This window comes from Diabrotica virgifera, chromosome 1, assembly GCF_917563875.1.
Source record: "Diabrotica virgifera virgifera chromosome 1, PGI_DIABVI_V3a".
NCBI lineage: Eukaryota > Metazoa > Arthropoda > Insecta > Coleoptera > Chrysomelidae > Diabrotica > Diabrotica virgifera.
In genome coordinates, this window is record NC_065443.1 from 225,005,232 (window position 1) to 225,032,531 (window position 27,300).

At 32.4% G+C, this 27,300-nt stretch overlaps 1 protein-coding gene across 1 annotated transcript in view; it reads left to right on the top strand.

Annotated features, from left to right (window-relative positions):
- LOC126892891 (trypsin-1-like) overlaps window positions 1-27,300 on the top strand; it is a 78,130-nt gene that overhangs the window by 8,250 nt on the left and 42,580 nt on the right. The window contains exons 3-5 of the mRNA XM_050662716.1: window positions 9,091-9,232; window positions 10,872-10,985; window positions 11,325-11,477. Coding sequence (XP_050518673.1) covers window positions 9,091-9,232; window positions 10,872-10,985; window positions 11,325-11,477 — 409 coding nt within the window. The remainder of the gene's footprint in view (window positions 1-9,090; window positions 9,233-10,871; window positions 10,986-11,324; window positions 11,478-27,300) is intronic.

Genomic DNA, 27,300 nt, shown 5'->3' on the forward strand with positions numbered 1-27,300 from the left:
AAAGCCCGTGTGAGATTGTTAATGTCATATGCATCAGGAACAAGACCCGACACAGCCACAGCACAAAGACTACTAGTCCACAGTACATCGTCCTTTTTGGAAGATGATTACAAAAGTCTTAAAAATGGCCTTAACTGCTTGGTTTGAGCCAGTCTACCATTATCTGAAAAATTGAGAGTGCAGGTTGGACGCGTTTCAGCGTCCCGCGACATTAACATATATACGTTGTCGTACTAACGAAAAGCAGCTGTAAATTTGTCGGACAAGAGATCGACAATATTTGGTCAGAGTGTAAGAATGGTATACGTTCTTCGATTAATCATATTCTATTTGTAGTAATACCTTACACGCTGCTGTACCGTATATCGTTTTCAGTGAAACACCTCGCCTGTATCATTCATGAATTGTTTCGTGAGAGAGAGAGAGAGAGAGAAAGAGAGGAGAAGCGATAGGCTGAAGGAGTGTCTTTCGTATAGGTGCTATGGCTTGGGCATAGTTAAACGTTGCAGCCGGCATGATTAGGCGATTTATTAGATGAGACACAGACGAAATCTAATCCCCCATTGACACGTTAAAATAGGTCCAATAGCAACGACAATAGCGTTCTCTTTTGGCAGTGTTGTCGGGTTTGTTTCTTCTCTGTTAGCCAATCTCCATTCATTTGATGTCTCTTATGCTAAAACCAAATCAAAAGCAACTAAGATACGATATAGTGTCCTTTTTTTCAATGTCCATGTATGTTTGTTTTTTGTCTCAACATATTCATTTAACGTTTAACTCTTTCATTTAACGTTTTAATCATTAACATCAAACAGATAACAACAGAAATTTGCGATAAAGCCGTTTTGGAAATGTCAGTGCGTTTGCGTTGTGTGTTAACATATTCCTTAAGCCCTCCACTTTCCCACGAGCCCTCCTACGCGATGATCGGATGAATATTACCGGAGATACGCTGTAATGCCCATTTGGTAAAGTCTTTGTTATTGTTTTTTATGTTGATGTGTTCGCTACCCCTTCCGCTTTCCAACGATCCGACCAATAGAAACAGAGATATGTTGTAATGCTCTTTTGGCAATGCCGCCATCTTTGTTTCTTGTGTCAATGTATTCGTTACGCCTTCCTCGTTCCAAAGATACCTCACACTTTACGATCCGACGAGCAGTCGCGCCTCCACCACAAAAAGCGTCAAAATTGAGCAGCATGGACCTCAGCGATTTCTTATGGGATTTTACATGGAGAAATATCCCGTTCCCGTGATACCCTTTTACTGACAGGGTATCGACAATTTTTATTAATTAAACATAAGAAAGGTAAAGTTTTCAATCATAATAGCAACATTAATAATATTGAAAAATATTAAAAATATTACTAAAAGATTTTTAAATTGAAAACTTATTGGTCCATTTCCCTGGTGACACCTCCAAGGCTTCTACAATTTGCAAGCCAGATGGATGCTGCAGTGAAGACAAAGGGAAGGAATTCTAAACGTTGGAATTCACAACCCCCGTCTGCAGCTTGGTAAAGTTCCAACGGAAAATGGACCTAGTTACTCTATAGGAGTAATACTAATATAAAATAAAAATGTATACCATTTTTATTCAGTTGCAATGCGAAGGCAAAACAATCTATTTTTCACTTAGAATAGAGAGCGCAGTCCAGCACTCCGAATCGACGATTTTCGACTCTATTGGAGTCATCATCGGAGAGGCTTAGGCCTGCTGCTCTCTACTCGAAGTGACCAACCATGAAAGTTTATCCCCAAACTGCAACTGACGTGTATGGATTAGGTGACTAGCGTCATCTGGCAATTGAAAGGTAACGTTTTCAATCCTAATAGCAACATTAACAATATTGGAAAATACTAAAAATATTACTAAAACATTTTTAAATTGAAAACTTATTGGCCCATTTCCGTGGTTACACCTCCAAGGCTTCTACAATTTGCATGCCAGATAGATGCTGCAGTGAAGGCAAAGGGAAGGAATTCTAAACGTTGCAATTCACAACCCCCGTCTGCAGCTTGGTAAAGTTCCAACGGAAAATGGACCTAGTTATTCTATAGGAGTAATACTAATATAAAATAAAAATGTATACCATTTTTATTCAGTTGCAATGCGAAGGCAAAACAATCTTATTTTTCACTTAGAATATAGAGCGCAGTCCAGCACTTTGAATCGACGATTTTCGACTCTATTGGAGTCATCATCGGAGAGGCTTAGTCCTGCTGCTCTCTACTCGAAGTGACCAACCATGAAAGTTTATCCCCACACTGCAACTGACGTGTATGGATTAGGTGACTAGCGTCATCTGGCAATTGAAAGGTAACGTTTTCAATCCTAATAGCAACATTAACAATATTGGAAAATATTAAAAATATTACTAAAACATTTTTAAATTGAAAACTTATTGGCCCATTTCCGTGGTGACACCTCCAAGGCTTCTACAATTTGCATGCCAGATGGATGCTGCAGTGAAGACAAAGGGAAGGAATTCTAAACGTTGCAATTCACAACTCCCGTCTGCAGCTTGGTAAAGTTCCAACGGAAAATGGACCTAGTTATTCTATAGGAGTAATACTAATATAAAATAAAAATGTATACCATTTTTATTCAGTTGCAATGCGAAGGCAAAACAATCTTATTTTTCACTTAGAATATAGAGCGCAGTCCAGCACTTTGAATCGACGATTTTCGACTCTATTGGAGTCATCATCGGAGAGGCTTAGGCCTGCTGCTCTCTACTCGAAGTGACCAACCATGAAAGTTTATCCCCACACTGCAACTGACGTGTATGGATTAGGTGACTAGCGTCATCTGGCAATTGAAAGGTAACGTTTTCAATCCTAATAGCAACATTAACAATATTGGAAAATATTAAAAATATTACTAAAACATTTTTAAATTGAAAACTTATTGGCCCATTTCCGTGGTGACACCTCCAAGGCTTCTACAATTTGCATGCCAGATGGATTCTGCAGTGAAGGCAAAGGGAAGGAATTCTTAACGTTGCAATTCATAAACCCCGTCTGCAGCTTGGTAAAGTTCCAACGGAAAATGGATCTAGTTACTCTATAGGAGTAATACTAATATAAAATAAAAATGTATACCATTTTTATTCAGTTGCAATGCGAAGGCAAAACAATCTTATTTTTCACTTAGAATAGAGAGCGCAGGCCAGCACTCTGAATCGACGATTTTCGACTTTATTGGAGTCATCATCGGAGAGGCTTAGGCCTGCTGCTCTCTACTCGAAGTGACCAACCATGAAAGTTTATCCCCACACTGCAACTGACGTGTATGGATTAGGTGACTAGCGTCATCTGGCAATTGCAAGGTAACGTTTTCAATCCTAATAGCAACATTAACAATATTGGAAAATATTAAAAATATTACTAAAACATTTTTAAATTGAAAACTTATTGGCCCATTTCCGTGGTTACACCTCCAAGGCTTCTACAATTTGCATGCCAGATGGATGCTGCAGTGAAGGCAAAGGGAAGGAATTCTTAACGTTGCAATTCACAATCCCCGTCTGCAGCTTGGTAAAGTTCCAACGGAAAATGGATCTAGTTGCTCTATAGGAGTAATACTAATATAAAATAAAAATGTATATCATTTTTATTCAGTTGCAATGCGAAGGCAAAGCAATCTAATTTTTCACTTAGAATACGGATCGCAATCCATCACTGTGAATCGACGATTTTCGACTCTTATTTGAACTCTCATAGTTCCGTTGGAACTTTACCAAGCCGCAGACGGGGGTTGTCAATTGCAGCGTTTAGAATTCCTTCCCTTTGTCTTCACTGCAGCATCCATTTGGCTTGCAAATTGTAGAAGACTTGGAGGTGTCACCAGGGAAATGGACCAATAAGTTTTCAATTTAAAAATGTTTTAGTAATATTTTTAATATTTTCCAATATTATTAGTGTTGCTATTAGGATTGAAAACGTTACCTTTCAATTGCCAGACGACGCTAGACACCTAATCCATACACGTCTCCGATGATGACTCCAATAAGAGTCGAAAACCGTCGATTCAGAGTGCTGGACTGCGATCCCTATTCTAAGTGAAAAATAAGATTGTTTTGTCTGCGCATTGCTACTGAATAAAAATTTAAATTGAAAAAGAGGAAAGGAACATTTTGACGCCTGCCAAAATTTTCAATGTATTTTAAATATAAACAATTTTGTTCGAATCCTGACAAAACTAATAGTATTTTTGAAAAATTTAAACGCAGAATGAAACACTTCTTTATTACCGAGGACCAAAAGTCCCTTAGAATGAATAAAAAGTTTATTTTGAATGAGATATTTGAAATTAAAAATCACACTAAATTTTCTCTTAATTTTTCACCCCTGTAACTTATTAAAATAAATATTATAGAAGTTTTCAGGTATTTTCGGCCCTCGGTAATAACGTAATCTATCATTCTGCGTTTAAATTTTTCAAAAACACTTATTAGTTTTCTCAGAATTCGAAAAAAATGAACCCCATTTAAATAGCATTGAAGCCGAAAGTTCGTACCCATCCCCTTAAGAGTTTTGTAATAACAAAACTACCGCCCTAGAGTGACATCTTCTGGGAGTCGGATTCTACGATTTTGTTATTACAAAATCTCTAATTTCCAACTTAAAGTACTTATATTTAATTATTGAAGATTGCCTATCTCTTGTCCGACAAATTTATATCCGCGTTTCGTTAGTCCGACAACGTAAATATGTTATTGACGCGGGATGCGGAAACGCGTCTAACCTGCACTTTAAAATGTTTCAGAAAGTGGTAGACTCGCTCAAGCGAAGCAGTTAAGGCCTTTTTTAAGACTTTTGTAATCATCTTCCAAAAATGACGATGTACTGGATATACTGGAAATGGCAGAGATGAGAGTACTGAGAAGAATGACAGAAAATAAGCTGAGATCGAAAGAGGACTGACGATATTAGACTATAAAATGTAGCGTATGTAGAGTGTATAAACGAAAGGACACTAAATAGAAAAAATAATGGATTATCCACGTAAGCAGAATGGAGAAGACACTTGTGGTTAAAATAGCAGGAAATAAATCACCACTCAGTAGAAAAGTATCAACAGTCCTCGCAAAAGATGAAGTGACAACCTTCCATAGACGTATCAATCCGCCAATGAACTAGCAGAATTACTTACAAAGATGAAGAATAATGTTTAAATTCAGTATAGTCGAAACTTGGAAAGAGTTGGTCGAAACTTGGAATGAGTATTTTCTGAGTTTCCTTAAATAGAAGATACTGTATATTAACCCGGGAGCAGTCGCGCCGTGAGAAAAAGCCTCACATTTTATCCTTTTCCGTGATACTTTGATGAATTTTTTTTAACATTGCCTTCTACTCGTAAGTGTCTCGAGGAAGCTCGTAGTAATGTGTGGAATTTTATTTTAATTTTTTTAAAAAAAATTTTAAATTTCTTTGTTTAATTTTTTTTATTTTTTTTTATGGCTTTGGTGAGAACCAATTAGTTTTAAAATTGTTAGAAATAGATATTTTTAACATATCAAGTAAATAAAAATATAATAAAATAGAAATTTTATTTAAATTCGTATTTAAATCTATATTGTGAGATTTTTTCCCTACACGCGACTGTTACAGAAGTGAGCGCTACTGCTCCCGGGTTAATATTGTAATGAAATAATATTTTATGATACGTTTTTACTTCTTATGTATTCTCTATACCTAACTGCTTTAATTCGTGTGTTATTCTTGATTGTTCCAGGCGAAATTACATAACAGTATTGCAATAAGGATGTCATGAAACTGCATTAAGTTGGCCGTGAAAACATTCAATGAAAAATAATTTTTAAAAAAGAATACATATTTTATTAATCTAGATTAGACTGACCCTTCATTTATTATGTTTGGGGAGCAAAGTATGCTGAATGTGCAGTCACTGGAGCGCTTTTGGGTTGTAAAGAGTAGGTCCTAAAACCAAAAAAAGTATTTTCCCACATTTTAGTGGGGACTTTCCATTTTTAATTTAATTTCCCATTTCCAACAATCGTTTTTTAGATTATAGTGCTATCTATTTATCATTTTAAAAAATGTCTCGAAAAAAAGTTACTTATTTTTAAGTAGAGAATCCAAATTTGCAATAAAAAATGGGGGCTCCCATTTAAGATTTTAAAGTAACTTTCCACCCCACCTCGGTGGGGTTTGTGTTTGGTATCATTCAATAGATTTTGAAAAATATTGAGTACGTATTTTTTAGTTTTTCAATCTGTCATTCATTTCGCGAAATATTCGCTTCTTTTTTTGAAACTTTGGGACTCGCCCATTTCCTTACTAGGTCTGGATCCCGCGTATGAAAAAAAAGTTGATTAATAGCAAGCTGAAAATTGTTAATAGCTTAAGGGTGTTTAGTCGGATAAACTTTGGTATATGGGAACACTGGAACAGGGGCAGTTTTAATTGTGGAACAGGTTAAAAATTTGGAACGGTCAGACCACGAAAACGGTACATTCATTTTGTCCGACAGAACAGACTTAAACTCTTAAAAACAGAGATTAAACTCTCATGCAAAAACTCAGACTACTATTTATCACCTGTCATAATTCCTGTCATTTGACATATTCTACATGTTCCACTCATTAAAACGCACATTTGGTAATAAATAGCAGTCTGATTTTTGCATGAGAGTTTAATCTCTGTTCGGAGAGTTTAAGTCTGTTCTGCCGGACAAAATACATGTGCCGTTTTCGTGGTCTGACCGTTCCAAATTTTTAACCTGTTCCACAATTAAAACTTCCCCTGTTCCAGATTTTGCATATATCAAAGTTTGTCCGACTAGACACCCTTAAACTATTAACAAATTTTCAGCTTGCTATTAATCAACTTTTTTTTCATACGCGGGATCCAGACCTATACGCCCCGCTCAAATCGTCAGATTTTTAAAATATACACTGTTTTGCATGTACTTAACTTATCTTATCGTAATCTGACGATTTCGAGTTTTTCTAAGGATAGTTTTTTTCGGCCCCCCCTTAACGAACTCCCCGGCATTAAGAGCCAATATATGGTAGAGTTACATTTTCAGGGTACAAGGATTCTTCCCATGTAATAATCTGATGCGCTCGAGTAACTGCAAAAATCCCCGATTGGGCTTCCCTTGGGCTCCCTAATCAAATATCTGATGAGATTTCAAACACCTACGTAGTTAAGATTTTTTGTGCGTAAAATATTAATAAAAACATACAATAGTCCTGTCGCCAGTGGGGGTACAACGGCCTTCTTAATTCAGATGGACTTCAGAAGTTTTTTTATGTATTTTGACCCGTAGAACACGAATTTTTTGGGTAACAGTCGATCCGGATGTCGATAAGATTGTTATAAACAAGGAACTTGAGAAATCACATTTCGCAGAACAAAACTTTTTTTGTATTTTTGGGTCATTCTAAGCAAAAAATGTTTTGACAAGTTTTTTCGTACATAGTTTTCGACATAAACGCGGTTGAACTTTCAAAAAATCCAAAAATTGAAATTTTTGAACCCGAATAACTTTTGATTGAAAAATAAAATAGCAATTCTGCTTACCGCATTTGCAAGTTTAAGTCAAATTCTATCGGTTTTGGTGACTTTCATTGCTAAAAATTAATTTTTTTATTGCTAAACAAAGCTATAAACACATAGTGATTGAAGAATGTTTTCAATGCATTTCTCATTTTAAATCGAACGAGTAGGCGCGCATACAGACAATTTCGCATGCATTGGGCACGGGAAACACTATGTGTTTATGGTTTTGTTTAACAAATAAAAACTTAGTTTTTAGCAATGCAAATAATCAAAACCGATATAACTTGACTTGAACTTTCAAATGCAGTAAGCAAAATTGCTATTTTATTTTTTAATCAAAAGTTTTTCGGGTTCAGAAATTGCACTTTTTCGATTTTTTGAAAGTTCAGCAACGGTTATCTCGAAAACTATGCATCCTAAGAAAAAACTTGTAAGATCATTTTTTGCTGAGAGTCGCCTAACAAATACAAAAAAATATTTTGTTTTGCGAAAAATAGCTGTTCTGTAATTCCTCAAGTTCTTTGTTTATAACAATCTTATTGACATCCGGATCAATTGTTACCCAAAAAATTCGTGTTCTACGGGTCAAAATAGATAAAAAAACTTGGGTAAGTCTATCTGAATTAAGGAGGCCGTTGTACCCCCCTGGCGACAGGACTACAATGTTCTACTTAGTTCGCTATGATTTTGATACTAAGCTTGTTTAAACATTAATTTGACATTATAACTTTTTATAGTTCCAGTTGCTTTGGTACCATTACTAATATGAATTTTTCTAATGAGGAACTAATTGATATAATTTTTGTGCTAGAAGAGTATAATAAAATGGTGCTACTAGCAATAATAATTTATTATCAGCGATTCCCTGATAGACGACAACCAAAAAGGGAAACTTTTCAAAGTTTACTAAAACGGTTTCGATGAAATAAACACTTATTACGAGGATAACGTTACACTTTCCAGAAACTGATACTCGAAGAAAAGATAAAGGGTCAGAGGTGTCTGGGACATAAAAAGATGCCATGGTTGCGTAATATTCGCTAATGGACAGGAAGCCACAGCTATCAAATGCTTCACAATGCTGCTTAAACCATAATAATTTAATCCCAAGCATCTCATCTAACCAGATAATGTACGATAGACGCCTACGCCGAAATGCACGGCACCTTAAGAAAAAGAAGTTACTTCTAATGGATTCTATTAACCATAATATCGTCGACGAAATTCGACAAATAAATTAAAATTTGTTGCCCAAACTCTCGATTTTCCGATCACTGATCACATCACAAAAAAAGGAGACCAAAGCAGGATAAGTCAATTACAGATATGGGGCCTTTCGGGACATTGAACTCTAACCCCTATCTCTTTACAAATATGTACTACTATCTAAACAAAAAGAATGAACTACACACAAGTTTTTTTGTATGACTGTATATAACTCTAGCTCCTTCCATGACCTATGGACAAAAGCGGTCTCATAGAAATGAAGAATTTTATGTACACCCTAGAAAGTACAATTTTTGATTACATGTTTTTTAAGAGTTTTGTTGTTTTAGTGTATCTGGTAGGATAACCATATTAGCGGGAACTGCTGATTTGACTCAAGAAGGTACGTCCATTAAAGTTAAAAGTATTTTGATTCACGAGAACTACAATCCTGATGTTGGTTCTTTAGATCATGACATTGCAATATTAAAGGTATGTATTTTTTATGTTTTAAGTTATTTATTATTAATGTAAAGAGTAATGGAAAGACATAGGCAGACAGACAAAGACTCATCCAGGGTTATGATGCCAAAAGAAGAACAAAAAGAAGAAGAAGAATGTAAAGAGTATTGCTACATTATATTCCAGGATACATTAGTTGCCCTTATCCTCATAATCTATCTTTTTTTATTTACCTACTTATACTTTTTACCCACTTGTAATTTGGTTGTATTCCTGTCGCCAGGGGGGGTACATCGGCCTCCCTAATTCAGATGGGCTTACCCAAGTTTTTTTTATGTATTTTGGGCCGTAGAACACGAATTTTTTGGGTAACAGTTGATCCGGATGTCGATAAGTTTGTTAGAAACAAAGAACTTGAGGAATTACATAACAGCGATTTTTCGCAAAACAAAACATTTTTTTTATTTTTTGGGTGATTTTCAGCAGGTTTTACAAGTTTTTTCGTAGGACGCATAGTTTTAGAGATAAACGCGGTTGAACTTTAAAAAAACCGAAAAAGTGCAATTTTTGAACCCGAATAACTTTTGATTAAAAAATAAAATAGCAATTTTGCTTGCTGCATTTGAAAGCTCAAGTCAAATTCTACCCGTTGTGATTATTTTCTTTGCTAAAATTAAGTTTTTATTTGTTAAACAAAGCCATAAACACATAGTGTTTCCCGTGCCCAATGCATGCGTTTTAATGTACGTAATTTACGTAGAAATTGTCTGTATGCGCGCCTACTCGTTCTATTTCAAATGGGAAATGCATTGAAAACATCATTCAACCACTATGTGTTTATAGCTTTGTTTAACAATAAAAAAAATAATTTTTAGCAATGAAAGTAATCAGAACCGATAGAATTTGACTTGAATTTTCAAATGCGGTAAGCAGAATTGCTATTTTATTTTTCAATCAAAAGTTATTCGGGTTAAAATATTGCAATTTTTCGATTTTTTTAAAGTTCAACCGCGTTTATGTCGAAAACTATGCATCCTATGAAAAAACTCGTAAAAACATTTTTTGCTTAGAATGACCCAAAAACTACAAAACAATATCTTGTTTTGTGAATATTCGCTGTTATATTATTCCTCAAGTTCTTTGTTTATAACAATCTTATCGACATCCGGATCGACTGTTACCCAAAAAATTTGTGTTTTACGGGTCAAAATACATAAAAAAAAACTTGGGTAAGTCCATCTGAATTAAGGAGGCCGTTGTACCCCCACTGGCGACAGGACTATTGATTTTATTAATATAATTAGACAACGCGTAAAGCTCGGGTTTGTCCGGGAAAATATTCCCACTAGATTTTATTCCTAATTTTCATGGGATACCCCAGGAAAAGGTTCAAGAGGCTGCCCATGCGAAAAGTGGACCTAATTTATTTAATCAATTTTTTGACAAATTAAAATTCATCTTAGTTTTAAAGGAAAATTTACGTAGATGGAAGAAACCTTGCAACTATCATCAAGGCTTATCATAGCGGTAAAGAATGATGAAACGTTCTTAATCACGTTAAAAAATTTTCACATGAGAGATTTCAACATTGTCACGGCCTTGGAGCATCATTTAAAATTTATTTAAAATTTACCTACCTTGTCATTAAAGTTTGTAATTATTATTTTAGCTATCCGAGAAGATTACATTTTCTGACAAAATACAACCTATAAATTTACCGGAAGAGGACATTGATGTACCAAAAGATACAAAAGTTTCAACTGCTGGTTGGGGAGTAACGGAGGTAGGTATCTATTATATTAATGTGTTAACATACAGTGCACTGGAATAAGTGTCCCCCTTACGCGATGAATAGCACTCGCGCCGCTGTCGCTCGTGCTCTAAACATCGCGTGCGTTCGCAAAAAGCATACTTCACGAACTGTTTCATAAATAACTATTCCGGCACAGAAACGTCACTTTTCTGCACACTAATGTCACATATCATAATATACTGTGAGAAAATGTCAAGTTTCTTAACATAAAACTGTGCAGGAGAGTGCATCTTGAATAGTGGTTGTAGAAAAAATTACTTTTATTATTTACTATATTTCCCTTCTTTTTTATTATTTGCTGTTTTCTAGGAAGGAGGTACGACATCTTCGGATATATTGTTGGAAATCAACATCAAAATTGTCGATAGGCAAACCTGCAAAAAACTTCTTGAAGAACAAAGCGAAGTTACAGAGAGAATGATATGCGCTGGGGATCTTAAAGGAGGAGTAGATACATGTCAGGTAATACATATTTAAACTTTTATTAGCAACTTTATACAAACACTTTTTAACCTTCATCAAACAACGTTTTCGTTCATCATTATTATCATTCAGCCAGTCACGCATAAAATACTGCTGGAGATAGGTGTCCCTTAGTTTCTTGTAATGACACTGGGCCGATTGTAGCCCATAATATATACATACAAATATATGAAGGTTGTGTAGATTCAAATATTGTCTTGGATGGCTAGTAAGCTCAATAAACACGAAAAGCGACGAAATAAAAAGAAGCATAGCAATAGCAAACAGAACTGTTCACGGTCTCCAGAAACATTTAAAAACTAAAAATATAAAACGTCCAGTAAAGCTTAATTAATAATATGTTACAGTTTAAGTTGATTATCCAGTTGGAGTTGACTATTCCTAGTTCGAGTCAACTCAAACGGCTGGTTTCAGTAAAAGTTTATTATAAATATAAAATGAAGATTTTTATTCAACATTTACTAGTAAAAGTAGATTCCAACCAGTTAAAATATACTCTTCCCAATGCTATTTAGTAAGAGTTGATTCACACAAACTACAGATTCTAGAAATTAAATAATGTTACTGGATATTAGGCCAGGATATAAAGCATTTTGGCTCGCAATTTTTTCCTACAGAATGGATTTACTTGAAATTTTCACAGAAGGTAGGGAATAGCTCAAGGATCATTTTCTATGTCATGCCGCTGTACGCTAAAATGTTAGGAGTGGTTGCCACCCCATCTTGGGGGCGGGAAATTTTTATTACATTTTAATTATGGAAATCGATGGAAAATGAAATTCTACGAAAAAAATATTCTTCACATTTTCTTCGTAAAACTAATATTTTTCGAGTTATTCGCGGTTGAAAATTACAGTTTTTCGACGAAAGAATCAACTTTTTAGAGGGTTTTCTGAGAATCTCACAAAATATACATTTAATCAAAAACTGTACCTTTAAAAATTGTATCTTTTAGAAACACAAACAAAATCCTTTTTTTATAATTTTTCTACAACCAATGCAAACTGAAATACGGCATGTTAAATGTTAGCTTTTTTCGTCAAATGCATAATTTGAAATATTCAAAGCCAAATTTTTCGCATTTTTCGAGGAAAACGTACAGAATATTTTTTCAAGTATACAATTACACCTTTCAAAAAAAAGTTTCTAGCAATAAAATTGTGCGACTTATGATCAAAATAAGGTCACTACCTACTTTTTTCTACGAAAAAATCAGTGAAAACAACCCCTAACTACCCACCAAAATAAATGTTTTTTTCTACAACCGTGTTAAAAATGCAATTTTTAGCACTCCATAGGAGCGTTAAAAATGCTACTTTAAGGCAGTAGTGCTTTAAAATTTTTAAGGCACTGCAGTTTAAAGTGAATTGTCAAATTGTGAAACGTCAAAATATTTGTATTTCATTTATTAACATTAATATTAATAGTACAACTTGCGCAATTTGAAAAAGGTGGTGTAAAAGGTTTTTTTAAACTTAATTTAATTTAACACGTTTGTAGAAAAATAGTTATTTATGAAACAGTTAGTGAAATATTCCTCTTGCGAACCCACGCAATTTTTAGAGCACGAGCGACAACGGAGCGAATGCTATAAATCGCGTAAGTTAGGAACAAGTACTTCACGCATAGTTTCATACAATATTTTATCTACGCTAAACAAATAAAAAAAAGCTTTAACTCTTCGTCACTGGAATTCATTTCTATTCTACAATTTTTAGAACTTTGACATTTAAAAATTCTAACTACTTTCAAACCACAAAACTGTCAAAACTTTTGTTGTAATTCATTGCTCATATTGTCATCACCGTGATAACGCGAAAGTTAAGGATTGTCACCATGACAACGTGAAGGTTAAAACAGTGCGAGAAAGTAAATCCCATTTAAAATACATTGCGCACATACTTCACGCACTGCTATCTATAATGACAGTTTTCACAAACTAAAAACTTATACATAATATGACATAAAGTAGATAAAGAAGTTTATGTAACGGTATAATATATTCGCTAAAAATTTTTAGACACTCCCCTCGAATGTAGACAACCAGTTCTACCTTTTACGGGTCATAGGTTTCATGGTTTCAGCAAAAAACCAAAATATTATATTTTATAAATTTATAAAGTTTGTAGAAACAATATTATATGATATACATGTTAAAAATTACATTTTCAAGGCACTCATGTGAAATGCAGAATTCGCGTCGCTCATTCTGCAAACTTTCATATGCGTGCCTTAAAATTTATTTTTTAACACTTAGGTATATCATAATAGTTATTTATTATCAAAAGTATAATTTTAAGGCACGCATGTGAAAGTTTGCAGAATGAGCGAAGCGAATTCTGAAATTCACATGAGTGCCTTAAAAATGTACTTTTTAACACGTATATCATACAATCTTTTTTCTACAAAAGTTATAAATTTATAATATACAATATTTTTGTTAATTGCTGAAACTATCAAACCTATGACCCGTAAAAAGTAGAACTGGTTGTCTACACTCGAGGGGAATATCTAAAAATTCTTAGCGAAAATATTATATCGTTACATAAACTTGTTTTTTCTACAAACGTGTTAAAAATGCAATAATACAGTTTAAATTAAATTTAAAAAAAAACCTTTAAACCACCTTTTTCAAATTGCGCAAGTTGTACTATTAATATTAATGTTAATAAATGAAATATAAATATTTTCACGTTTCATAATTTGATAATTCACTTTTAACTGCAGTGCCTTAAAAATTTTAAAAAAATTTTAAAGCACTAGTGCCTTAAAGTAGCATTTTTAACGCTCCTATGGAGTGATAAAAATTGCATTTTTAACACGGTTGTAGAAAAATATCTATTATAAATATTTATATTTTTTTGCTGTATAGATCTACAAAATTACTTATAAAAATTGCAGTTTTACTAGAAGGGTGATTTTTAAGGGTTAAAATATTATGATATATCCTAAAGTATAAAACAATCATTATTTAACCAACCAATACCAAATTTTGCCCATAATAAGGTTGACAATGTTTTTATATAATTTTTGACAATCAGGGGTAGCTTAGACCCCTAAAAATAATCAACACCCTTGAGCAGCATGATATAGAATATGAAGTACAGGGTGAGATGATCCTAATTCCAAATTTTTATGCCAATCCATGCAAGCCGAAATCATTATTTTAGGATAAATAAATTTTTTATATACAGGGTGCGCCAAACCTCTGGTCTTCTTTGATTACGGCTAAACTATGAGATATACAAAAAAATGTTTATAACAAAACTAATGTGTATCAAAGAGGTCTATAATTTTAAATTATTTTCAATTATACAGGGTGAGTCAGAACGACGGTATGAACCAAAGTTTTATTTTTTAAATGGAACACCCTGTATATTAAATCATTTTTGAATATATTATTTAAAAATATGAAAAATTTGTATAAGGTCTTATAGGTCTAAAGTTAATAATTTTCGAATTATTTACATTTTTATTGAGAAAAATGGTAATATTTATAGGGTTGTGGATTATGTTTCCAAGGAAATAAAAATTTGGGTGATAGGTCAAAGTTTTTAAAATATAGTGTTATTTTTAAATAATTTAATATTTTTTACTTTTAGCCATAAAATATACAGTGTGATCAATATTTGCAAATACAAAATTTTTTCATTTTTTTTTAAATGGGACACCCTGTATATTACTTTTGCGTTTTGTAGTAAATATTACAACCTTTCTTTTGGTATAAGGTTGTATGTACCTAGCATGTTTCGTTTTGTAGATATTTAAAAAAAAACTATAGATCTTACGTGTTTGCGGATTTTTTATTTAAAAATTTTTTTGCAAAAAAATAATTATAATCTGGTTTTAGAAACATACACTAAAATATAAAATATGAAGATAAAAACGTAATTAAAGAAATAAATAAATCGTATGCTAGTACAATTCAATTGAACTTAAAATTATTTTACAAAAAATATTTTACCATATTAATGAATGCATAAATTAGTTACTAAATTAAATAAACAACCAAATTTTAAATCAACCGTAGTAATTTTTCTACTACAGCAACTTTCCTGTACCAAATTAATTGTTAGTTAAATTGTATTTAGTTAAACTTGTAATTTACCTTTTAAATTTACTTACATACATCTTGAGAATATAAAAATTATTATAAAGTATGCCTTGAAACAAATGAATGTTAAATGTATTATCCAAATTATTTATAAATAGTATTTACTGGTGTCACAAAAACTGGGAATACTTTTCTAGTTGAAATTTTTGTAACAATTTTTTTTATTTTAAATTTTAATTTTTTAACCGAAACATTTTTGGATATGACATTTGTTTTGGGCGAAACCATTAGAAATTATTACCAGATTTTGTGACACGAGTAGGTACATAGATACTATTTACTTCTTAATATATTTCCATAACGTTCATTTGTTTCAAAGCATACTTTATACGTTCTCAAGATGTAGGTAAATTAAAAAGTTATTAACTGATCTTACTCGTAAATAGAATATAACTAACAATTAATTTGGTATAGGAAAGTTGCTGCGGTAGAAGAATTACTACGATTGATTTAAAATTTGGTTGTTTATTTAATTTAGTAACTAATTTATGTATTCATTAATATGGTAAAATATTTTTTGTAAAATAATTTAAAGTTATTAAATTCAATTGAATTGTACTAGCATACGATTTATTTTATCGTATCTTTTATCTTTAATTACGTTTTTATTTTCATATTTTATATTTTAGTGTATGTTTCTAAAACCAGATTATAATTATTTTTTTTGCAAAAAAATTTTTATATAAAAAATCCGCAAAAACGTAAAATCTATAGTTTTTTTTTTAAATATCTACAAAACGAAACATGCTAGGTACATACAACCTTATACCAAAAGAAAGGTTGTAATATTTACTACCAAACGCAAAACTAATATACAGGGTGTCCCATTTAAAAAAAATGAGAAAATTTTGTATCTGCAAATAGTGATCACACTGTATATTTTATGGCTAAAAGTAAAAAATATTTAATTATTTAAAAATAACACTATATTTTAAGAACTTTGCCTATCACCTAAATTTTTATTTCCTTGGAAACATAATCCACAACCCTATAAATATTACCATTTTTCTCAATAAAAATGTAAATATTTCGAAAATTATTAACTTTAGGCCTATAAGACCTTATACAAATTTTTCATATTTTTAAATAATATATTTAAAAATGATTTAATATACAGGGTGTTCCTTTTAAAAAAATAAAACTTTGGTTCATACCGTCATTCTGACTCACCCTGTATAATTGAAAATAATTTTAAATTATAGACCTCTTTGATACACATTAGTTTTGTTATAAACATTTTTTTGTATATCTCATAGTTTAGCCGTAATCAAAGAAGACCAGAGGTTTGGCGCACCCTGTATAGCTCCAACAAGGGTGGTTTTAAGAGTTGAAATATTATGATATTATACCGTAAAGCATAAAACAATTATTAACTAATAAAATCCAAATGCCGACCATATTAAAGTTTAAAATGTTATTTTATAATTTTTTACAATTAGGGGTAGTTAACACCCGTAAAAAACCAAAAGCCTACAACGGCTCAATATATAAAATGAACTACAGGATAAAATGAGCCTAATCCCAAATTTTTTGTACAAATCGATGCTGGGCGAAAAAATTGCGAGGTTTTCTCATCTTCATTTCCTGGCCTATATGTTCAAATCATAAGTAGTTGAAACGGTCAAAACAAAGAGACGCACAGTCATCAAAAAGCAAGTGAGATTATACTCGTGTAATCAACATTTACTGAATTGATGCAGAAATAGTCAACTCAAACTAGTAAAAGTTAAATTAAATTTTTCCAAATCAACTTTTACTGCTCGTTTTAGTTGAAGTTGACTCGAACTAGGAATAGTCAACTTTAACTGAGAATCAACTTGAACTGTAATATATACAAGACCTTAATAAGACCGGTTTTGGTCTATGGGGCTGAAACGTGGACCTTATCTCAAAATGATGAAAAACTTATTGGCATTTTTGAGAGAAAAATTCTTATAAAAATTTTTGGGTCTGTAAAAAAAATGGGCTATGGTATCAAAGATACAACTTTAAACTGCATCAGTTCTACACCAATCCAGATATTGTTAAATTCGTTAAAGTGCAGAGACTTGGATAGGCTCGACACATTGCTAGAATGCCAGATCACGAATACTCTAAGAAAATAACTTTTTCAAAACCAGAGGGCACACGAAGTATATGACGACCACGAAGAAGATGGATTGATGATGCGGAAGAAGACCTAAAGATTCTAGGGGTCAAAATATGGAGGGAACTTGCCAGTAGTCGACAGAAGTGGCCACTTCTTTGCAAGCAGGCCAAGATCTACAACGGATTATCGAGCTACTTATTATGACATTCGCGTACACTGCTGGAGATATGTGTCCCTTAGTTTCTGGTAATAGTCTCTACACTGGGCCGCTTATAGCCAGTTTTTCACGTCGTCTGTCCATGAGGCTGTGGTGACCTTGGCTTTTATTATAATTTCTGGACCTCAATTCCATTATTCGTCTTTTACGCCGTCCATCTTTTCTTCTAGCTATCTAGCCAAGTGTCTCTCCCAGTTGATGATGTCTAGAACATTTTATTTTTGCTTGATTTGTTGGTTGGATATGGTCTCGAAGACTCAGGCTCAGTGTTGGATATTTCATGGCTTGTTGTGTGAGTTTATTTGCAAATTTTTGCGTCAATATTAAAATCTTTGCTTTATAAGTTTCTTCATCTTATCCACCCTTTTGACCGTAATATATTATCTCTCCATAGGATTTTTGAACATCCTAAGAACCTTCCCCCTTTAGGGGCTTTCTCCCAGCTTGACCATGTAAGGCGATTTTGGACAAGACTAGCCAATCTTAAACGTTGGAGTTCTCGTAGACCGTTGGACTACGCTGCGCTAGACCTAAACATCTGTTCTCATTTGGTACTGCTTAGTTTTTGGTTCAAATCTTTGAACAAACAAAATCTTTCGCTTGAGGTACAAGCGAATTTAACTTCTTAGAATATGGCTCAGTTGGCCAACTGCTGTCCATGTCAGGCCTATTCGTTTTTGTATCTTATGTGGTTGATTGCCTCTGCTTATTTTGATCACGTGTTCCAAATATTTATTAATTTAGAATGAATGTTATATAAAAATTGTGTCTTGGAAATTATATGCGATGAATACGACACCCCCATCGAACAAGGTTGTAACTCAAGTTAGACCTTTTTTCAGATTTCAACACAGGCGAATTCAGCAAAAAATTGCGCACACGCCAATATAAACGACATAGTTTAATTCTCAATAGTTTGGCTATTACTAGATTGAAAAAAGTTGTATTTTAACTTACGTGTGTCATTTTAGCGTGAAAAAGGCAGCAACACTAGATACTCCCTATGTTAAATATTTACTTTCTTTGTACTTGACCATTAACAAGGATTTTAAATGAGTTACAACTTTGTTGCACGTATGTTTAATTTATAAATTATTTAAACATGTGGTGTATCTCTAAGTCAATTTATCGAAATAAAAGTAAAAAAGGATTTACGGTCTTTTTTTTGATAGTTGCGGTGGACAAAATAAATACATAATAGTGTTGGCTACGGACTTCTATGTAGTGAAAAAGTTTAATATTAACATTACACATTTATTTTTGAAATAGCACATTCACAAAAAGGGGGTGATTCAATGCATGCCCTTATAGAAAAACGGAAAAACATTAAGTCGTATATGCTCCACACTAATGGATAACCATGATACGATATGCCAAAGCATCAGGTAAGCCTAAATCCGTAACTGAAATAAATCAGAAGCAAATTCTAGATTTTAACCTATTTAAGGACACACATGTTAATTTTGTAGTAGATATTAATAGTAAAAGAGTAAAGTAATAAAGTAAAATGGTTTAAAATTAAATATTTACAGACACGCAATAAGAATGCGAAAAATTTGAAATATTTTATACCATGTTTTTTTCATAGTGATAGAATATTAATGTTATTGTAAAATTTATCATTTCCAATTAAAATTATGTAAACTGTGAGGTGATATTTTGTTTAAATATACCATAAAAACCATTTTTTCCCTAGAAATATTGCAAATAACTCAAAACATACAACCTTTTAATAGTTAAACGGGAAAAATAATTAACAAGGAGAGTGTAAAATGGTTTTTAGTCAAGTTACAACCTATTTCTACGAATACTCATGTTTAATCTCAAGGTTGTAGCACACTCAAACTCAAGATATTCAATAGTTAATAAAATTACAAAACATACATCTCACAGTAATCCCTTATTATGTTATAAATATCACATCCCATTATTGTAAAAGAGTCAAGTCATTTCGCTACAAATTTTTAAAAATTCATGTTTTCGTTTTTTGCCTCTCTTGTAAAATCACTTAAAATGAGTTACAACCTTGTTCGATGGGGGTGTCGATCATCTGAAAACCTCATATGATTTAATCTTTCTGCATGTATGTTAATGCACACAACTTGCCACTAAGTGTTCATACTCAAGTAGTAAGTGTGCCTGTGTAATACTTACACGAACATACGGGTGAGTCCTGTGAGAACCAAAATATAAAACTCGAGGAGTAAATGTGCCACTTACTTCTCGATCTAAGCCGCATTTTTCTGTGTTTTCGTGTACTTTCATACTTGGATTAGGACTCTAATAAATGTTTTTGATTAGCAAATTATACCTGCATCTAATCTATGTATTCGGCTTTTCTTTATTGCTACCAGAACTTGTTTAACCTCTACAAAATCAAAACCTTTTCGTAATCGAATCGGCAAAGTGATTTATTTCAACTACCAGTGGTATATTGCACTCGATCACTTGTCAATTAATATCTTTGTTATGCAAATGGTCAGTTGTGCCATATACTGCCCTGAAGCTGCCTGTTTTCTGGGCTGATAGGAACCAAATTTAGGTGATAGTCTCTTCGTTAATATTTTTATAAAGAGTTTGTTCATACGTGTCAAGAGGCCGATAGGTATGTGGTTTTCTAATTTAGTAATATTACCTTTTTATGTAACAATACTACTATGGCATTGTTTCAGTCTTTTGTAATCGTACCATCTTTTAAGCAATTATTAAACAAAAATAAAACGGGATAATACCCGAAGGTTGGCTGTATACCATCTAGTTAAATAAAATTAACATGAAGTAAAACTCCCTAGTGTAGTTGGTATATTTAATAAAAATTCTAAAAAAATTTTAAAAATCCAAAAGGATTACGTTCAAAACGTTTTCGGACTTATCAGTCCATCATCAGTGAACCTAAAATAAGTAATCTCACTTAGTAAAATTGAAAAGGGTGAAATTTTGAATGTTAAAAATTGAAAAGTGTGGTTACGATTACTTACTCTCTGTCCTTGCTAAATAGCCACAATGCCAAACACTGGTCAAGATGTATGTTCTAACTACATGGTGAAATCTGATCTACAATTTGGCTTACATTGGATGCCAACGGATTAGTACTAGGTACATGATGCTCTACTCCATTAATTAAGAGATTTTTTTTATTATTAGGTCTACATTGAACTACGTTTAGTCTGTCAATGATTTAGAAGGAAGTTGAAATACTTCAAATGTCAGTAACATTGACATCCAGGAAAGGGAATTTTTAAGGTATTAACCAAGGTCAAGATCCAATGTGGTTACGGAAATTTAAGTTTAAGACTGTGTTGAAATTTTAATTTTTAATATTAGAATTTAAATTTACTATTTTTATAAAAATATTACAACCATTACTATAAACCTGACTATAAAATTAAATTTGATCGAACTTAAAGTAAAAAAGTTGACGGTGAATGGGAGTAAAATTGCGATTAAGGGAGGTTTGTCTATTCACACAATTGGGACTGGACCTCAAGTCTCGGATAATCTCCAAATCCTCATACAAGTCCAATCGGAGTGTGTTTTTCTGCTGTATATTGTGCACCAACTGGACACCCTCAGGAATCTTAAGTTCTTGTCTATTGACTTTAAGGTGATGTGAGAAAGAGGAAGTAGTATCTCTCTTACTATGTTCTAGGGATCTGGTGGCAAGAGATCTACAAGTTCTACCGATGTAGGTAGCATCACAATCTGAGCAAGAGAGTTTATATACACCACTACGGTTCATGTAGTTGATTGGATCCTTAGTATTGGTCAAACTCTTGTTAAGGGTGTTATTAACTTTAAAAGAAATTTTTATATTATCACAGGAGTTGGTAATAATGTATTTAACTCTTTCAGATAGATTAGGGTTATGGAAAGGCAATGAAGCATAAATCGGAGTTGTTGTAGATGAAGTAGAAGAAAAAGCTGACTGTTGAAGTAATCTGAGCTCTCTTTTATGTTGGAGTTTATTGATGATATCAGGGTCATAACCATTGTTTATAGCAATCTGTTTAATGATGTTTAATTCTTTGTTAAATTCTGTAGACGAAAGAGGAATAAAATTTAATCTGTGGATAAAACTACGGAATGAAGAAAGTTTGTGGGAAAGAGGATGATTAGATGATGAATGAATTACCTGATCTGTTTGAGTGGGTTTACGGTAGATCCCAAAGTTGAAATGGTCATCTAGTCTGGTGATAAAAAGGTCTAAGAAATTAATGGAGTTAGAAGTTTCTAGACTAATTTCTTAGACCTTTCTATCACCAGACTAGATGACCATTTCAACTTTGGGATCTACCGTAAACCCACTCAAACAGATCAGGTAATTCATTCATCATCTAATCATCCTCTTTCCCACAAACTTTCTTCATTTCTTCATTTATCCTTCACACTTAGCAACTTTCCTGACCTCACCCATAAAACCTTTAACTTAACCTTCTTTTTCATTCTTTTTCATACTTCACTTTCTTCTATTTCCAAAATCTCCTTTCATACTAATCATTTACTCTACAACCCCCAGTAACACCAACACAATTAATTCACCCTTTGCCATTTTCTCACCCTACTTTTCCCTTCATAAATCATTGACCTTATCTATTTATCTATTCGCCGCTTGGGTCTTTACTTCGTTCGTTGGTCTTTTCCAAAATGTTTTACTACGCTATTCATTTAATTCTTCTTTTTCATACAGGTCCTTTTTCCTTTTTATTTTATTTTCTTTTTCTTTTTATTTTTCATTTTTAAAATTTTTTTCTTAAAAATTCAAAATTTTAATATGTTGCATTTAACTTTCTAGCCACTCTAATCTCTAACTTTACAACTTTATTCTTATTTTACTATTTTTAACTTTTAATTATTTTCCAAATCGATGGCTTAGTGTGAAAACCTCGTATCTCATTAAATTACAATTTTACAGGAGAGGCAAAAAACTGATTTTCTGCATAATGTAGCCTAAAAACAAAAACTACTGCTACATATTTTTAATTCGAGCACATTGAGACAAATATCTGATATTGGCCTAGAGCTAGAAGTGTTAAATGTTGCTATTAAGTTGAAAATACAAATATTAACTATGAAAAACACGTAAATATCCTTGCAGTACATAGAGCCTTTGCCCAAGTAACTATGATAACCTCGTATATCTTGATATACGTGTTTTTCATCTTAAATGAGGTTGTGTTTATTATTATTTACGAGGTTTCCATTTTTCATAGCTTATTGCACACCTCCAAATACTAGGTTGATACAGTACAAATCTTTTGATTTAAGGTTCATAAAATGTTTCTGTACGCAGGACTACCTTTTACTGTTTACAAAAAACATTTCTCCAAGTCGAATCTCTCAAACAAATACTCCAAATTAGATACCAAAGTCTTGGTTATAAATATACGTGGTATTCACACTAAATCAAGAGAGCAATTGATATACGTGGTTTCTTTTTTCGGCTGTAGAAAATAGTCTAGTATATTTGGATTTATTTTAACAGTTGTAAATCGTGAGATACAAGGTTTTCAAACTAAAACCACCAAAATGTCATTTTCGAAAAAAATGAGATACGAGGTTTTCACACTAAGCCATCGAAATACAGTTTGTGTCTTGTGCATCCGGTTGACGCACTTCTTTTGAATCTTTTGTTCATTTACACATTTTATCAACATCGTTTTAATTTAACAATCAAATAATTCCATTTTCTTTTCTATGCATAATGTTATAATATTTCCTATATTTTTGACTATAACTAACACATTTTCACATTCCGTCAATTATTTATATTTTTCACTTAACAATCTTATATCAGTTACCTCAATTCTCACCAATTTTTTTAAATAGTTAATTTCATACAGAATCAATATCTTACTAGACTTATACAACCAACATTACAGTTAACAAATTTATATTTCTATACACACTAAACAACTGTTGTATCACTTCAACGTTTTAACTTTCACCCACAAGGCTATTTTAGGCCAAAAATTATTAACTTTCATTAACCAATAATTCTATCTTACATTTTGTTTTCATTACCATATTATGACAATAAGTTCGATCAAATTTAATTTTATAGTCAGGTTTATAGTAATGGTTGTAATATTTTTATAAAAATAGTAAATTTAAATTCTAATATTAAAAATTAAAATTCCAACACAGTCTTAAACTTAAATTTCCGTAACCACATTGGATCTTGACCTTGGTTAATACCTTAAAAATTCCCTTTCCTGGATGTCAATGTTACTGACATTTGAAGTATTTCAACTTCCTTCTAAATCATTGACAGACTAAACGTAGTTCAATGTAGACCTAATAATTAAAAAAAATCTCTTAATTAATGGAGTAGAGCATCATGTACCTAGTACTAATCCGTTGGCATCCAATGTAAGCCAAGTTGTAGATCAGATTTCACCATGTAGTTAGAACATACATCTTGACCAGTGTTTGGCATTGTGGTTATTTAGCAAGGACAGAAAGTAAGTAATCGTAACCACACTTTTCAATTTTTAACATTCAAAATTTCACCCTTTTCAATTTTACTAAGTGAGATTACTTATTTTAGGTTCACTGATGATGGACTGATAAGTCCAAAAACGTTTTGAACGTAATCCGTTTGGATTTTTAAAAATTTTTAGAATTTTTATTAAATATACCAACTACACTAGGGAGTTTTACTTCATGTTAATTTTAATTATTAAACAGTTGGTTTATTAATTTTTCCTTAACACTCAGATCAATTTAAATCGCACTAAATATAAACCAATTTCTAAAAACTTTATTACAGCATCACCTCGCAGGAGTCCCAGCTCGACTGAATAAGCTCGGTTTTCCACACTGAGTCTATATTCATTCACAGTTTTATATTTCTTCACAACATTTGTATCATCCATAACACATTACATGTTAGCCAAGCTTATTTGAGATTAATTGTTTTACAGCTGGCCTTAATTAAAACTTATATATACTTTATTGAAATTTAAATATTTCATTGACATAATATTTTTACATAGCCCTGGCTGTTTTCATTTGGTCTTGGATAATGCTTGACACTTCAATTTTGTATTCTGAACATTGACTGTAAGTTTGAATTAACAGTGGTATAATATTTCATATTTTATTAAGTTTTTTAAATCATAACTTTTACTCAGTTCATTTTAATAAATCAATTTAATTTCTCTTTCTACTTTTAATACCTAACTAGTACTACAGAGTATGCAACCAACCACTCTTTAGGTGTTAGCCAGTACCAAGGTTAATAGATTGGGCGTAGGTTGTCTCGTAACTATAGACCAATCAAATGCTCGCTTTGTAAAGGCGGGAATACGTCACCCGTACGACACTTTTGAGATTGTCTTAAGTTTCAATACTAATAAAAGGTTCAAAAACTTAGGGTTTTGCAATATATTTTGGGATTTTTTTGGGTATGGATATATTAAGTGGTTCTTATATTAAAAATCAATAGTCTGTTGACAAAAAAATAGTTTGATTTGAAGAAGATTTAACATTTATTGTGTGTTTTAAATGGAGATAACAGTTCAATTCGCACAAAAACCCAAAACAAAAAGTATAAAAGTTTAGCAAAATTACATACTTACTTATTATGGTTTTTCTGGAATGTGCAGCATTTTTATCATGTAGTCATAGGAAAAAAACTAATAATATAAATAATTTATTTTTAGATTAAAATATAAAAAATTATTTGTCCTTCAAGCACCAATCCATTAAAAATGTACCATGTATACGTATCAATTAAAAATTAAACAAAATTTGTTTAATTTTATTTTATTTAATAAACAATATTAAAGAAAATTATCTAGAAATACTCGAAAACACAACCACAACATAAAAAAGAGGGTTACGTTTGAACCACAAACAAAAACTGTCAAGTGTCAACCTTGACTTTGTCGTACGAGTGACGTAGTCCTTCCCCTCCCCTTCGGTTCCGCCCACATAGTTACGAGACAACCTACCTCCTATCTATGAACCTTGAGCCAGTACCACATTCACTCATATTATGTCCACAAACGTTGTCGCCAACTAACATTTTAGCTCATTTCTGACAGGTTTGAATGTGGGAACTGGCTTACACATTTAACTACAATAAATAATATAACAATAATTGTAATTACCTCCAATTTCACGTCTTGCCCCACTTTTATTGTTTCGTCGTGCTTGAGGTCTTTGATCAGTTATAGGTTTTTTTGAATGTGCAAATCACTGTGTAGTGACTGTACATATTACACAGTCATAGTCTTACCAAGTTGTCATCTGTCGGCCATCACTCGATCAGTTATATGTTAATTCAAGTTGCCACCAAAATATTTTCATAATAAATAACATTCGAGGATACCTTCATTTTATTGACGAAGTAAGTCTAAAACGTTATTGAATTTTTTATCACACCATCTTCGATTTTTTGTCGAAGTTTCTAACTTTTTCTTGCTTTACAATGGCGTTTTTCTTTACTTATTTCAGATGCCCTTGAAGATGCTCTAGATAGCGAAAGTATACTTGGTCAATATTAAATGAATCTAATTCTCGATATCTGCCTTTGACTTTGTAAAATTCATATATTCGAGCATGCAACCATTTCCTATTTTACTAAATTTAGCAGGATTTCTCAGTCTGGTTGTACTATCTCAATAATGAGTTCATCATGACCATTGTGTCGATATCCATTTCCTTTAAAGCTGCTCTTACTTCTGAAACTATAATAGGGAAAACTACTTCAGATCCCTGATTTAATTTAACCCGGCATTGGCCGCTATATGAGATTTTCCCTCACGGTTTCAGAATATTGCACGCAACTTTTTCCATGGTAAATTACACATTGCAGTTCCTTCTAGTTCCCTAATAATTATCCTTCCTCTACAATCGAATAGACTCGTCTGCGCAGATGGTGGTTCAGTTCACAGTATGGCCCGATTGTTAAGTCAGTGCGCTTCACGCGAGATATTCTCTCATCGCGCGACCACCGTGTATAATATTATTTAGCATTATTTTATAGCAATATTTTATTTTGAATTTGCAATATGAATAGTGCAGATATAATATAAGATCTTGCCCTGTTGCAGGACAATAAAATAAAGGTAGGTATAAAACCTACTGGTATAAATTTGAAATTTGTAATGAAAAATATTTCTAGATTTTTACATTAAAATGTACAAGCGCAACATTGTGTAGAGCTAATGACAACTTTATTAAGTTTAAAATCTATTTTGAAAATTTTCTTTCGTAAAACAGGCAAGAGTTGGATATGTGAAACAAAATCTCACGCGCGACCACTCACATAAAAGCCCACCTAGCCAATGCCGGGTTAATACGCATATCTATATAATAGGGGAGTGCATATAGATTTTCACTTCGGAAAAAATCGGAAAAAATCAAACAAGATAGA